The 16,782-nt window shown below is 42.2% G+C and overlaps 1 protein-coding gene across 1 annotated transcript in view; it reads right to left on the bottom strand.

Moving 5' to 3' along the window:
- Nucleotides 1-1,254: 1,254 nt before the first annotated feature.
- Nucleotides 1,255-16,782, bottom strand: part of KCNH1 (potassium voltage-gated channel subfamily H member 1) — a 179,956-nt gene continuing 164,428 nt past the window's right edge. The window contains 3 exon segments of the mRNA XM_036380586.1: nucleotides 1,255-3,379; nucleotides 7,277-8,071; nucleotides 8,073-8,321. Of these exon segments, the coding sequence (XP_036236479.1) occupies nucleotides 7,472-8,071; nucleotides 8,073-8,321 (849 nt within the window). The 3' untranslated portion in view covers nucleotides 1,255-3,379; nucleotides 7,277-7,471.

Raw genomic sequence — 16,782 nt, 5'->3', positions numbered from 1 at the left:
CAAACAAAAAACCAAACCAACCAACCAAACAAAAAACCACCCAAACAAAAAAACCGCAACCAAAATAAAACAAAACAAGAAATACCCCACACAACAAAACAAAAAAGCCCAAGTGAAAGTACATGCCTTCACTACGGTAATTTCCCCTTTCTAGTAAGTATAAGGGCACTGTATAACACGATGCAAAAGAAAGCTGGATTTTCACGCTGGCCAGAGAAACAATGCGAGTGACGAGAGCTCCTGTCACAGCACACAGGAGGACAGTGGATGCAGAAATGGTGCCTAAAATAGCTCCTCATTGTGCTGCTCTCTGTACAGTTCCACCCCAGCTCAGCAGTGGGAAAGCTCCTGCTGTACTGCTGTTCTTTTGGAGATGAGATTGACAATCCCATGGAATGTCTTGGTACAGGTGGCAGCCACATTCACCAGACCCTTGGGTGAGAGGATGGAGAATGAGCCACAGAAATGGCTGCAAAGCTTCAGGCTGACACCCTCAAGAGTCAAACTTTGTATGCACTTCCAGCATGGCTTCTGGCCCGCAGGAATGACTGCTGGCTGGGATCCTGTCACGTGTGTCCCTCCTGATCTGAAAGGATCTCCCATTCCCATGACCTTTGGTTATCCTTTGCTGAGGTAGCCAAGAAAATAATATTCACTGCTGCCTGTTGCAGCAGTGTCACTGCCAGGGGCTCCCTCTGTGGGAGCTGTCTAAGTCCATGTGAGGTCTCTCTTCTGCAAGCAGGTGACAGGAAAGCAGAAGGTTCTTTGATCTCTGGTTTCCATGAGTTTTGTAAAAGTTCTCAGATACTGCAGCAGTGAACACAGTCTAAAACACAGACCAACTACAGACATGTGTGCCTTCTGGACATGGGATGATCATTTCAGACAGGTCACAGCCAGTCCTCTGGTGATCTCTTTTTGCTCAGCAGATACCTGGGCTAGACTGAGGTCCACAGCACAGGACACTGCCTGAGGTGTCAGGATATTCACTTTAAAGGGCACCTGAGTTTAGTTTACAGTAAGCCTGGAAATGTGAATCCCTTTGAACTGATACACAGCAGAAAGAAATCTAAAAAACAACCTGAATCATTTACAGTCAAAGCAGTAATATCCCACTGCTCCACTGGTAACACTTGAGATACAAACCAACAGCAACAAAACTGCTAGCCAGAAGTTCCAGAGAGTAATTTAAAACCACCTTGCTGATCTTGTGAGCACATATTCAACACAGAGAAAAGCACACCAAAGCAACTGTAATGTATAAAATAGTTTATTACTATAATAAATAAAATTAAACTTCTTTTTTTACAAATATTATTTGTGCTTGTTTAAAAATGTTGACTAGGGATATCATTAATGGAGGTGGCTGCATTTGTATCTGAAACATTCCCAGACAGTGCGTATACATACACACACACACTGTCTATCTACTGGCAGCTGCTTTGCTGACCACAAAAATAGTATCTACTCATTCTCTGTTTCTAGTCATGCTTCATTGAACAAAGTGACAAATGCAAAGAAAAAGAACTGAGAGTATTTGGTGGATTTCTGAAAGGATAAAAACAAGTGAAGTACACTGAAAAGCGCCAAAGCAACTGCATTAACTGCATATCAATCAAGTGTCCATGCAGTGGTGGCTAAATATTGAAACGCAGACAGGTCTCCAACAGATGTACAAATATTGATTGTATGTAGGTACAGTAATATAACACATTCATTGGAAAACTTGTTATTTCTTTATATAGCAGTTCATCCTGATACAAGATTATTGAACTTCTTTCATCTACAGCTAAAATGATTCTTTTTCTATGTTAGTGGTCACAGATTTAGTGGGAAGAAGAAAGAAACCCGTGAGCCTTTCAGAACAGTTAGTGAAAACCCCGAACTGTTTTGTTAACATTAGGCATTTGGATCCAGTTACAGAGATGTTCTGGGATTACACATCAAATATGTTTACACAACACTCAACAATCAGCTTGGAACAAATTACAGTTGCAGGTAAATTCACATTAGCTTTGTTGATCTGTAAAAAAAGCCTCTGAAACACTTTTGCAGTATGGCAGGTTGGCTCCCTGATATACAAAAGTGTTCAGACAATAGCTATGTCTCTTTGTTTTATGAGGGGAGAGGGCAATTGGAGTAATTAATTATCCTAATAAGAAGGCAATAAGTGGAGAAAGAAATGTGATTACCAGCAAGTGATTTCCATTAGATTTAGAAAGCTAATCAAAGTGCTTCATCTTTAGGCAACACTGTAAATACTACAGAACATTAGAAGGAGAAGAATGGAATCACAGTTCGAATTATATTACTTATGAAAGGGTCTTAAGGCTAAATGCTGGATATATCTTATTGCAAAAAAAGCTTTATTTTTATTTAATTGAATCAATGCTTCCCACAACAATGTGGTCAAAATGATGTCAGATTGGAGGATACAGTATCCTACTGTGCCTCACCTCAAATTTCTGGAGCTCCCCCTGCATGGGACTCTCGCTGAAAGGTTTATCTTGATTTATCACAAGTGCAGCAAAAACACAGACTTTGTTATTGCCAATACACCCACAGGAGACTATGTGGAAACGAAAAATTCAGTAGAAGATGCTTTTTGCCACCTAACACCAGGACAAGAAAGCAGAGCTGCAGCAATCATGTGTTATGCTGCCCATGAGAAGAAGGATAGGCTCAGCACCTTTGAGACAGCCCCTGGTACCAGAAAAAAATAAATCCATCTATTCCACCATCTCTCTTGCAGGAAAAGCCATGATAAACACTACCAGGGCAGCTTGGCTTCAGAGATACTGTGAGCAACAAACACCAGCTTGTAAGTCTTATCCCCACCAACTAGGATAAAGCATTTTTCCAATTTCACATGGATTTCTCTTTCCTGACTATCGTGACCCTCACCAGATCTTCTCTTAGTCACACTATTTACCAGACTCACAGTATGAAGTTGAGGCCAGCTAGAAAAATCAAAAATCATGGCCTTAAAAGTTCAACAGTTAACAAACAAGACACTAACAGGACACTCAGTGGATGTCTACTGGGAAGATTTAAGCTCCCTTCTTGGATTGGAATCAATGAGGAATGTGCTTTTGCTTAACAGAAATGCAATCCATAGACTTATCTATACACAGATATTATATATATATGTGTGTATGTACACGCATCTGCACAAGCGTAATCATACACCTTGTTGTTTATATAGTAAAGACAAATTATGTACTCAATTTTTTCACAGATTGGTTAGGAGTGATTGAAAATATATCAGCAGATAGTCACAGTAAGTATCTTGTTCAGTTCATTAAAGGGAAGTGCTGTAGAAACAGAGCATCGCCTCCGAAGCTGTTAAACAGGGTGTTCGCTGGGGCTCAGGGCAGAACTGTGGAAGAGATTTAAAGGAAGAATGGTGTTTTCAAAAGTATACTTGTAATACCAGACAAAAGTAACTGTATCTGAACAAGGTAGGGGTGAGGGCTGGGGTTTGCTTTTTTAATCCTTTTTCATGTGCTGCATATTTGTATTCTTTGTAGCCATTTAAGCATGAACTTTCAGAAGTTCCCATTTGACCAAATCATAATACAGGCTCCTTCCCTCAACTACCTTCTTTTGGCTGAAATTTAATTACACCATATAACCAAAATGGAACACATCATCGCTTTTAGAATGATGCAGGTCGTTTAGCAGGTTGTTAAATAGCAGAAGCACTATGCCAGAACACAGTTAAAACTGAGGCTTTGGTTTTTGTTTGGGTTTTTTCTTTATACCATCTACAAACATTTGCTTGTGAAGGGACAGAGTCTTATTTTCAGAGATCCTTCAGTTCGGAACTGGAAAATAATTAAGTGAAAAGGCTTAGCCAACATGTAGAGAGGAACAAGAGAAAAAGGAAAAGCTGACAAATAAAATCAAAGAACTAACAACATTTATGATAGGTCCACATGCCATCCAGCCATAGGCATCTGTCTGAGTGTAAGGCTCAGTGGAGAAAGACAGATTTGTAACACAGGGGCTTTTAGCTACTCTTTAAAGGAAAAGTGCTGCATCAGCAGAGCCTGAGCACCATAGCACAGGTTCAGATTAGCCTGGGGTTCAAAGGAGTGGGCATGGATTTGTTCATTATTGAACCACTCAGTAGTCCAGGGAATCCAAACTCCAAAACTCATCCTAGACGGTATTTTTTTCAAATTCTCTTCCAACAAATACAGGTTGCTAAGGGATGACGTACTCTTCTACAACCAGTTAGTGCCTGACAGTTCATAATAATGGACCTAATCTCAGTTACAGCTGTACAGGTCTGACTGACACTGACTCCTGTCAGGGCTCACCTGGAGCAGACACCCTGAAGGTGTCACTGTAAGGAGCAAGCAGAGTTTCTCTGCCATTTCATGACCATAGCAAAGTTAAATTTGGCCATAATCTTCAAAGACGTTAGGTTTTAAGTAGAATTCAGGTGTATGTTACAATCTTTGAGGGCTTTACAAATAATACATGTCTTTATAGGCCATTGTAAGAGCCTGAAAAAAGCCTTAGAAAAGGACTGAGTTCGCCCAATCACTGTTATACAGGGTGGGGAGGAGTTTGGTATCATTCTGAGCATCAGGCTACACAAGGAGCATCCCAGAAAATGGGGACTTGTCTGCCTTTGTTCACAGGCCTGGGCAGTTATTACAATTAGGGGTCTTCTGGGGCTGGTCCTGCTGGGGTTCCAGGCTGGACAATCAACAACAGCAGAATAACCTTTAACATATCCCTGAGGGCACACAAAAATATCACTGAGAAACAATTCAATTCAGTATCAGCAACAAAGGGCCAGTAACCTGCAACTGCACATTTATTTTAGGTTTGCACTGCAGTTCTGGAGATACTAGGCACATACTTGGGAGGTTGTAAATATTTCCTCCCTTGTCCACCTGGGATAAGCTCAGGTCCATGTTTATCCAACTGTAGGTAAATGGGTGACACTTTCACAAAGGACTTGCTAAGACCTTCAGCCTTTCAAAAACTTTATGAAGAAAAGTGTTGTGAATATCATGCTGGTGACGAATTTGCCTGGATCAGGAAACTGACTCCAAGGCAATCTCTAAAAACTTGCTGGAAATCAATTACAAATCCTTGGGTATCAGTACACCTGGGGTTTACTTAGGTAGTAGTTACTGTCTAAGCAGACTAGAAAGAAAAAAAAATCATGACAAAGTTTCTCACAGAAACTGTGGACGGATGAGTTTCTCACAGAAACTGTGGATGGATGGGTTTCTGTGGCAGCCATGCCTTTGCTGTTGCAGGTAACTGCTGCCACTTACAGTGATTAAAGCACCAAACACAAACAGCGTGGCTTTGGTCAGAGAGTGCCTTCCTCAGCACTGCAAGTCTGCAGTGAGCAACTGGAAAAGACACCACGTACCACTGGAAAAACCTAAACATGGAACCAGAAATAGTTAAGGAAGTACCTTCTTGGTTTCAGAGCAACTCACCTCCCTGCTTGCCTTTTCTTGTGGGAGGGAAGAAGGTAACCTACAGGTTTGAACCTGAGAGTTGTTTCTCAGGAGTACTTAAATCCTTGGGTATGAATTCACTGTCTGTGGGCACCTCCATACCAAAGCAAGGAGAAAGGCAATAAAAGCCAATCCTAAACCACCTGCCTCTGGACTTAGAAATGGTGGTGCTGGCTTGGAATAATTGTTATCTTTGAGAGCAAGGGCAGTTACTGCAGGAACAGGTACAAACAACCACTCTTGACAGCAGGACCTGAGCTGGGAGCTTTGCACAGCACAGCCTCACCACTGTGCCAGTCATCTGTGGACATCCAAGCTCCCCAGGGATGTCTGGCACTGTTCTGCATTGCACTGTGCAAACATCAGGCCAGCAGAAATCATTAAAATTGATCGTGTTCCTTGCCTCTTCTGTACTTAACATGAACAAAAATCTTCCCCCAAAAAAATCCTGTGTTTCTTTGTAAATGACTTAGTACCAAGGAAAAAGAACGAGACTTAACACACACAGTGTTAAGACCTGTTTACATTAAAGATGAAAACCCTTTAAAGAGTGGTATGGCACCATGCTTCTGAGATCTAAGCTACTGTTAAGCAGTGAACATACCAGATCAGTGGAGTGAATGTATTGTGAATATACACCTGTATCCCAAGGTGAGAACACAAGTCATGATACCATCTATGCTACCCTATATGAATAATGAAGAATAGTTTTGGTAAAGTGCTTCAATCTTCCTCTGAAAAAAGTTATGAAAATATAAGTTTTGGAAACATCTCCTTCTTTAAGAAGCAGATCTCTTTGTTTCCTTGCTACAATAGCACTTGCATACAGTAAGCACTGAATTTCTGCCTCTACTATCCATTTGCTTCCAAGCTAGATTAGATCAGGAACAATATGTCTGGATGTAGAGGAAAATGCCACCGTCTGAAACTGTTAAAAATTCTGTGAAAGCCTTTGGCTTCAATGAACATTATCAAAACAGAAACTTCTGAATAATAATTAACAAGAATTAAAAGAGCAGATTCATAGCAGAACAGGACATAAATGCCACAGTATATTTTCATTGGGAGGCAAATCTGCAGGACCTGTTAGTGATATTTCAAATATGTTGTGCTGAGGGCTGCTCTCAGGTACACTTCACACCCAACCCTCCAGCAGCTGGAGTTGAAAGCAGAAGTATCAAATGCTGAAAGACATCTGAGACAGAAGAGAAGTTTTTTGAAAAAACATAAAAAGGTTTGAAAAAAACATATCTTTGATTCAGTGAATGACTGTGGAAGATCCCATTTATTAACAGATCTGAAATACTGTGGCTATTTTTGAAGATGTTACCAAATATAATTGTTTTAGCAATATGTCAGTTTGAAATTAAAAAGCACAATTTTTTTTTCATCTTATTAGCCCTTTCTTGACTACCCAAAAGAAACCTAAGCACACAATGAAATACATGTCTCCTACTGCTCTTTGCATTATTACAGCTTTATGAAAATATACTGTGACATCCAACGTGTTGTAGAGGTGACTGAGACAGTGACAGCAGCAACAAAACAAGAAAACAAACAACCCACCAAACACTGAAAATGTAAGCACCCTGGCAAGTGCTTATTCATATAGGCATGACCCGAGCTAAGGACATAAGGCATGCTCCAAAAACCTCTGAGATCACCTGGGGCTCATGGGGATGGCTGCTGCTGTCAGAATTCTAATTCCAACATCCCGAGGGAGAGAAGGGGGCTGGGGGGGGAATGAGGACAAAGGGAGGAAAGAAAAACTTTAGAAACTGTACCCTTGCTGTCAAAAAGGCTTCAAAGTCAGCTGCCATCTTGACATGAGGTTGCAATTCCTGTTACCATACCTTTTTAGACAGAGGGAACATGCTCAGTGAACGGATCCCTCATTTGTTTTCAAGAAAGATTAAATGTAAAGTGTTAGGGGGCTGTTTCTTTGTTTGTTGGTTTGTTTGTTTTTAAAAAGAAACACCTCAGCTAGCTCCAAACACGTCTTTTTCTGATTCTGGAGACTGGGGCCTCGATATTTCAAACAACTCCTGGGGTGACTGGGAGCTTCTTCTTGAGGTCAATATCCTAAGTATCTCAGCAAGCTGGTTTTCTATATTGGTCATTTTTGTGTTTAAAGCCTTGATGTCCTCTTTCAACTCATGCTTCACTTCTAGCATGGTGGCCTGAAGAGTCTGTTCTGGGATGGGATAAAAGGAATGCTTGACCTCGGTGAGGACCGGGCTGTGGTCCTGCGGGCTTCTCGTCTCCCCGGCGTTATCCAAGCGCAAGTCACTTTTTGTAATGCCACTGTCACAAGAGTCTGTCTTCTTCAGGGTAGCTTCTCCTGAAGCTTTAGTTCTCTCAGGTAAAGTCTCCATGGACTCTGCTTTAGAGACCTTGTTCCAGTCTTCACCCTTCCCACAGGCCTCCTTGAACTTGGCCCAGCCTTTCCGCCGGGGGTATTCCCCCGAGGCCTTGCAGGCCGCGTGCTCCGCCGGCGGGGCCTGCAGCTTGGCCTGGTCGGAGGCCGCGGAGGTGGAGGCGGGCTGGTAGGACACGGGCGTCGCCGGGCTCTCGCGGACCTGTCACCACGCTGGCCTTGACCACGGCGCGAGCAGAGGATTGCTCCCCGACGGCATTGCCCTTTTCCACATCCAGCTCGTCCGGATCGCGGCCCCTCTCCGCCGCGAGCCGCGCTTCCTTCTGCTGCCTGAACCTCTGGAACAGCCGCCGCACCGGGTGGTCCGGGGGCAAGATCAGAGGCGCTTCGTTCTTCCTCTTCATCCTCTCCTCTTCTTCCCTCTTGACGTCGCTGATTTTCCGGAACACAATCTACAGGGGGAAAGAGATTTCACTCTGTGATTAACTGCACGCTTGTTAAGGGGAAAAAGTTGGAGAAAGAATTGTTTGAAAGAATCTATTTTAACTGAGACTTGCACAACCTCTGCACATTTATAGCAACATTTTCAAATGTCTTATGTTGTGTGGAACATGGTTAATTTCATTATTTAAGAGCAGACACCATCTGTCTTATAACACCAAAAAGAAAAAAAAAAAAAAAAACAGAAGAAAAATACTTACCGAGCTCTGAGAGTCAGAGCAAGGCAGTGCCATTGTAAATATAATGATCCCAGGAAGATACTTGTTCTATTTTGTGTTTAAAAGTGACTTCTTGTATTTGTTTTCCTGACTATATGGTTTAGTACCAAGTTTCTAATGTTACAGAGCCATTCCCATCAGTCTCATCTCAGAGCTCACTCACTGCAAATGATCTGATACTATTTTAGTGCACCTTGGCCACTCGTGGTGCCAGTACAGCAGAGACTACTCTGGACTCTTCAACAGTAGTTTGCAGAGTGCTTCTTGCCCTCCCTTCCTCCCACATATTCTTTCAGAAGCAACGTGCAGTTTAAGGATGCAAAGCTTGAGTCAATCCCAAAGCCAGGGGAGCTGCTCATGGCTTGATTACCTCAGAAGCTTGTAGAGCTTCATGCCTTAATTTATCTCTTTATTCCTATGCAAAAGAGAACATTTTTACACAAAGAAGCATTAATTTTCCATCTACCCTCCTAATTATATCTTCCTGAGCCTCTAAGGCTAAGTGCTCTCTATAGGAGCAGTCCAAGGATCCCACAGTACGAAAAAAGGCCTCACAGCATCCCAACCTGTAGCCAGGCAAGGTTTCTTCCTTGCATGTGATGGAAATACATTCCCTTCAAAAACTCTGTGCATTTTACATTAGTATTGGTATTTTCCAGGCTAATGAAGAACCAGTAAGTAGCCTACTTTGAAAATGAGGGGTCCCCAAAGCTAAAGTTTGCAATACAGAGGGTAAAAGATGCAGCCCACAGCTTCTACTGAACACTGATACCTAATCCCTTTAGCTGCTTTGGAGAAAATCCACTTAAAGACCTTACACTTCAACGCAGAAATAACTTTGAGATTCAAATCATTATTAGGAAATGTGTAAATAAACCCATCCCTCTGTTGCAGACAAATTTAAATTAAGCTAAAGTTAATAAGACCTCTTCACTGGCACACACAAAATTAATGTTTCTCCAGACTCCAATGCTTCTTGACAGTTTTGTCATTGTGTAGCAGGGAGAAAACCATCTTAACAGTGCATCTTTGGAAGGAAGAAGTTGTCAGACTTGGCAGCATTTCCTAAATACAAAAGAATAAAATTAGCAGGAAGGATATTTTATTTCCAAGCTGTAATTAGGAAACTAAATATGAGATAAGAATAAGAAAACAGGGTACTTGACAGTCTTTTTTTTTCTTCCCTCCAGGAAACTTACTCTGCAATGAGCTCAGTAGAAAGTGGACAAAGCAGTGTAATCCTTAGAAGTGAAAGACTAGCACTCACAGTGGGGGGAATTCAATGCAGTCCTGCAGGCTAATGGCTTAACTAACACACTGCCAGTTTCCCACTTTACCAGAGGGATGAGTGCCAGCCCAGCGTTAGGGCAACTGCCCCTCTTGCTCTGCTGGAGCCAAGTGATGCCAGGCAGGGTCTCAGGGGGTCACTCCAGCAGCATCCTGAGGCTGGCTCTGGGGACACAAAGCCCCAGCACACCAAGGCAGCTACCTGACCAAGCCAGGTCAATTTGTCCCTGCAAAACTCTGTGTCCCCAAGCCTTCCCTCTCCTGGGGCTTGTATGTTAGGTATGGATATCCACATCTGTGCCAGATGTAGCTAACAGGGCTCACTTTGTACATGAGCATGTTGTCTTGGTCTGACCTATGGATCAGGACTTGCCTTAAATGCTCAGAAGGGATGTGTGACTGACTGGTGCAGTGGTCACACTCACAGGGATCATCAGGGAAGGCTTTTCAGACCCAGAGGTCAGGATGCTTTGCAGAGTCCGTGTCTGGGCCAGCCACTGCTCCACACAGCCCAATCAGCACTTGTCTGGAAAGCACTGGAGCACCTCTCGCTGTTTAATGCCTGGTTTTTGGGTAAATGGTAAATGGGTAAGTTATGTGACAGAGGCTATCTCTGCTACAGCACCATGCAGGAGAGACAGCAACGACCAAGTCTCAAGCAATCAATCCCATACTACCGGCCTGGCCCAGTCCATATTAGCCCTAGCCACTGCACCTCAAGCAGTTAGTGATCTCTGTGGTGGAGGACACAATGAATGTACCAACAAATGCAGAAAGGTGAGCACTGATGGACAGCACTTATCCACCCACAGCCACCACTGCTCTCCATGGCACTGCCTGGAGAGCCCCCCTTGTGGATGCCAGGCACACTTGGCCATGGAGGAGCTGCCATCAGCCTTCCCACTGTGTGGTGGCCAGCCTGAGAGACCCAAACACACCTTCCCTGCTTTGCCTTCGGGAGATCCCACTGCAGCAGGAGCAGGTGTGTGCATAGAAGGAGATGTATAAACACTGCCTTTGCCATGGGTACTGACACCACACCAACGAGACCCCTGATTTCCATTTTCCACAAGGCCTTACACCAGCTCCAAGGGAAGTGCACCAGGGCAGCAGCCACTGCATGAATGCAGAAATGCAGCCCTTGGGTCTCCCACCCTGCCTGACATCTTCTACAGATACACATTTATGTGGCAAGCTGTGGTCACACAGTGCAAGTCAAACATACACACATTTGCCAGGGGACGTCCCTCCACCTCTTGGGTTGGCTCCTTTTAACTGACTCCTGAGACACTGGAGAAACAGCTGTCAGAGAGCAACTTCTCTTTGGGAAGCTCAGACAAAGCTGTCACTTGTGTCCCTTTCTGCAAGTTCCCCAGTGCCATATTTTCTCCAGACAGCTCCATATTTATGTTGTAAGCAAAACTATTATAGCTATGCAAAACTCAGCAGTAATTGAAAATGCATTCATAAACTCCATTTTGGATTTTTTCTGCCCTTTTTTAAGACTAAATGCTCCTTATAAATAAAAATACACATAACTTTAAAGTGGACTCTTTTCTTACAAATGCTAAGGAAAATACCATTTTCAAGTGGTTTATCTTCAGCAGCAGCCAAGTTATTCAGAAAATTTGGTTGGTATGCCAATGGATGTACACCTGCTCCCAGAAGCAGTAAGAGTACAAAGGAAAAGAAAATAGATTTCATTTGTTATAAGGAAGAGAAGTCTGGACCTACACAGAAATTTTCATATGGAATTTGATAGGGCTACAAATATGGACCTTAATCAAAGATAAAACCCAAAATATTGTGGCAGAGATCCCAAGCTAGCTTTTAGAACAGTCCCTCTTTATCTCTTTCTCCAAGCATTCATGTCTGTCTGGGAAGGGACAGAGCTTTATACCCTCAAAATCTCCTAGCCCATGTATCATACACTGCTCAAACATAGGGGACTTCACAAGTTATGCAGTTCTCCAGAACACTGCACTCTTCAAGACCTAAGCACACAGGTCCCACAGAAAAAACCTAGTGGGAGCATTTTAACAGTATGTCAAAACCAAAAGGTTGACAAAGAACCTGAATTGAGATGAAATAACATGAAATTTAAACACCGGGCTTAAAGCTGCGTATTTCACACCTCCAATCTCAAATCTCACTTCATAATTCTACTTTTATTAAAAAGGTGCTGAATCTTGTACCTCCACAGGGAAGTTGCCCAAGCTGCCAGAAGTTGGAGTATTGTGGAGGTATCAACCTAGATTTGCCAAAACCTTGAAAAATAGCCCTGTTAGGCACAGATTCTTGCAATTGTATGAACATTTAACCAAGGCATGCAGTGATGAGGACTCAATAACAATTTCATTTTTTGGAAAATTCACTCAGAATAGTGGAGAAATGCACTGACACGTCCTGATGCACTCCTGCTCCCCTGTGTCCCTACAGGCCTATGACAGAATGTTCTCTGTGACCATATTCCTGCCTGTGCAGGAGTCCTGTCCAAGAAAGAAAGATGGGGTTACAACAAGCACTTTCCCCTTTCCTCAGTATTACCTAGTTGTGAAGTCTTAAGTGACTTTGGGTAAAAATTCTGCCTCTTTTGAATCATCATAGAATTTTCAAGCATTTCATTTCTAGAATAAATGTTTTTACAAATTAAAAGGGAAGTATTAAAAAAATGAGGTAGACATAATTGAATACTTGGTTGTGAAATGGGGAGTACCCAGCACTGAAACCCAAGCACCATTTAAATAACAGAGTGTGGACATTATTTGTGAATATGACTTTCATAATTTCTTTATGATAAGACCAGGAAAACAGATGGCAATGGGACCCCCAAGATTAAGGCAGGCCATAGGATTCCTCTGAAGGGGCATTCCCTGGGAGGAATCTTGTTACCACTAGATTGCATCCTTTAGAAAAACACCCAGTTTGATGGCAAAAAAGAATCCATCATGACATCTAGATGAAACATTGCTTCAGTTTTTGATTCAAGGCTAAGTTTCATTGAATAATAGAATTATAGAATCATAGAATGGTTTGGGTTGGAAGGGACCTTGAAGATCATCTAGTTCCAACCTCTCTGCCATGGGTAAGGACACCTTCCACTAGACCAGATTGCTCAGAGCTCCAGCTAACCTGGCCTTGAATGCTTCCAGGAATGGGGCATCCACAGCTTCTCTGGCTGGCAACCCTCACAGTGAAGAATTTTTTCCTATTATCTAATCTAAACCAACTCTCAGTCTGAATCCATTCCCCTTGAACTGTCACTACAGGCTCTTGTAAGAAGTTCTTCTCCATCATTTTTGTAGGTTCCCTTCAGGTACTGGCAGGCTACAATAAGGTTGCCCCAAATTTTCTCCAGGCTGAACAATCCCACTTCTCTTAGCCTTTCCTCATGGGAGAGGTGCTCTACTATGTTGTCTACTGTCAGTAGCTGATGTTGTCACGAACAGCCCACTGTTGGTTGCTCACAAACTCCACCAGAACAGTGCTGCCTGCCAAGTCATGGCAAGTCCATGTTCTTTGCCTCTCCTCACACTGCCAGAAAGGCAATCAACAGAAGGGCAAGGCAGGAATGATGTATTAGCCACCAGATTTTGGACTTGCATGCCAACACTGCATGAGACAGACTTAAAGATCAGGGGATACTACATTTAGACATATTGTGAATGTATTGAGAACCTTCCCCTGCAAATCCTGAAAGAGACCTACCTGCACCTGATAGAAAAGGATCTTTTAGTCTTGTGCAAAAACATCCAAGGTTTTTTTCAACTTTGATTTGTAAGGACTGATCCAAGGCCCACAAGAATAGATAGCAGTAGGATGTAGAATAGATAGAAGTACATATTTCATCATGTTTTGAATCAGACTGTCATCATGGGTTACAATTATGAAGCTTCTAGCCACAAAGCTGCTGCTATTATTAGCTCTGCCAGCTTCCCTTCTTTCCACCTCTATAGCATGCACAAATACTGCAAGATTTGGCAGGTCTTCCTCAGCATAACAGCAAGTAGCATGGCATTTTTCTCTGGTGCTTAATAATTCTCTTTCATAGATACAGAAACATTCCCAGAGTCTGGAAGTGCCAAATATCATAAACAATTAAAAGCTTAAAATTACTTCATACAGTGCTCACAGAAAATGAACTTAAGCGTGAGGAAAACAATCATGAAAAGGCATTCATTATTACACAGTCCATCCAGGATCTGCCAAGAACTGATGAAAATATCTTCAGGCTGATGTTAGTCCGATGAAAATTGGATCCAATCTTTCTTCCTTTTTTATTTAGTTTTTTTTAATAAGCAAAAGGGGAGGAAAAATGGAAAGAGACAGAAGGCTCAACAATAAGAACGCTTTTGACACTGATGTTAAAGAAACCAAAGCTGCACGTGATCAACATAGAGTGTGATGATGAGGAATCCCTATAGCAGTGCATTAGCAGGTGTCAGGGCAAAAGGAGCCTGTGTCTTTTGCAATTTTATGGGATGGCTTGTCAGAAAGGAGGGAATCACTGGTCCTACATTCTCATTAAATACAGGATCAAGAGAATGTGCAAAAATGTTGCAGATGTCATTAAGTTCTCTCTAGCTTTACTGTCTATAACAGCAGGATTTCATTTCTGCTTCTGAAGAGGAACGAGTTTCTCTCCAGCTAAAGCCACATCCCTTCTGAGCACTCTCAAATATTTCTAGTTTTCATTAATTATCTGAAAATTCGAAGCAAACTAAGATTCAGAAGGTCCTGGCAGTGGGGCTGTACAGGGGTGCTGGTGCCAGCAAACCTCAGGGATCCCTGGGAGACACAAAGCCCAAGGGCCAACATGTGGATGGGCACAGCCCCTTGTGCTGTGGGGTGTCATCACCCTGCCCTTCAGACAGAGCAATACCCAGTTACCTTCCAAAAACCAGGCTTCTGTGCACTTCATTAATAAACAAGTGCTCAGAAGAGACACAACTTCATCGTTTCATGAGCATCCGGGCTACCCAGATGAACAGAGGAAACAAGGGTTTCAGTCTCTACAGAACAACATCTGGGCTAAATGTTACTGTCAGGAGCACTATCAGCTTCAACAGTGCTGAAATTCTTCCCTGTGACAGCCTGCTTTGTAGCCTGATTACAAATTCTAGAAATATCAACTCAGATATTAGTGTTTAATCGTGTCACTATTACTTATTTAGAAGTTCTACACAACTCAAGGCTCCACTTCTCTATGTCAAATTCCTCATTCTAATTCAGCTTTACAGGCTGTGCTAGTGTTGAGAGAAAAGGGAAAAGCTTTTACAAAAATACTACTGAAAACAAGACAGAACTATGTCTAAAGCAATTAGTGGAAATAATAAAAAAAACCCTGCCTGGTCTGCAACAGACTCCCTAGCAGGTTTTGAGGCATTAAGAGATGTCTCTTCCCCAAAACAGATTTCAAAACACCGTCAACAGTAAACTTAGACAACTACACAACTAAAAACCACACTGATTTGAATAGACACAATTACAGCACATTATAGCTAATTTAGCAACCTCCTTCACTAATAGAGAAAGGATGCAAGAGAAACAGAGAAAAAGAAACCATTGAAATATATATATATCTAAAGATCTACTAGAACTTCATTATTCTGAGATGAAAAGTAGCTGTCACAAGCAAATACTTAATGTGCAAACAAGAGCTTAGGGAAATTATGCCAGATCTGAGTGGTGGAATGTTATACCCCCTGAGAGCTACTATGTCCATCAAAATGTGAAATGCTCTGTAGGACATTCTTGTTTCTAGTAAATGAGGAAAAAAAGAATGTTTATGGGTTTTGACAGCCAACTGTCAGCAGTTTCTAGCAGCAACTCCTATAAAATACTATTTTCATGTTTGTTTGGGTGGGGGGGTTTGCTTTGTTTTGGTTTTTTTAATCTTTTTTAGCACATGGAGTGCTTTTCTAGCTGTGGGCAGACATCAGACATGCTACCAATTCATGTAGTGTCATCTTTTATTCCAGATCAACATACTACCTGCATTCTTGGGCAGAAAACACTGCCTCAAAAACTGCTTTAAGGAGAGCCCAAGGCACAGCAGGAACTTACCTCTCTGTCACCTAAATTACAACTATACAAAACGTCATATAATCTGTACAACGTGCTTTCTCAGGACTCAGAGTCTGTTTCTCCAAGCTCCCTGTGGCTTGCTGCCATTTACTAAGTGTTTTCTGGAAGAAACCAGGCAATTTGTGAGAGTCAAGGATTTGGGATTTTTTTTCCCATCTCTAACTCAGACGCAATTTCACTTGAGATCTGAAATGGATGCAGAGGTCGTAGAGCTGAGAAAAGCAATGACGTGTTGAGGGAATAGTTAAATTGTATAGTTTGCGTTCTGTGATTACATTTGGATACTAGCTTGCTATTAAGATAATTTCCTCTTAGCTAGTGTCTTCATTCCCTTGTTTTTCCTTCTGCTTTCACTTATCTGCTTTCTGTCATTAGGCTTACAGTGATTGACAGGTATTTTACTTTCCAAGAGAGGAATCAAATGCATTTTCAAATGTATTCAAATTAATCAGAGCTTACCAAGAGCTTACAAGTCATTCAGCTACCTTCGAATGCCCACTCACAAACCAATCCACACAAACACAATGCTCCGTGCTCCCAATGCACAAGGGTTGTGCAGCTCTCGAAATTATAAATTGAGAATTACACTCAGATGAAAGTTGCCTGCATAAATTGCCTAAGATAACATGAACTCTCTTTTAATGTGTCTCTCTATGAGTTGACAGGCCTAAAGTTCAGCTATAATATTGAAGAAAAGCAAACTAACCTGCAGCCCTGCACAGAAAGAGAATAAATCTTCTACCCAAGTAGGTGGCCCAGTATGGCTGCACAGTCATGCACAGCCAAGCACCCAGTGCCACCCAACTGGTCTGTCCTTTTC

This window comes from Molothrus ater, chromosome 3 (genome assembly GCF_012460135.2).
Source record: "Molothrus ater isolate BHLD 08-10-18 breed brown headed cowbird chromosome 3, BPBGC_Mater_1.1, whole genome shotgun sequence".
Lineage (NCBI taxonomy): Eukaryota > Metazoa > Chordata > Aves > Passeriformes > Icteridae > Molothrus > Molothrus ater.
Note: the sequence above shows the minus strand (reverse complement) of the source record. Positions and strands in the feature narration are given on the sequence as shown.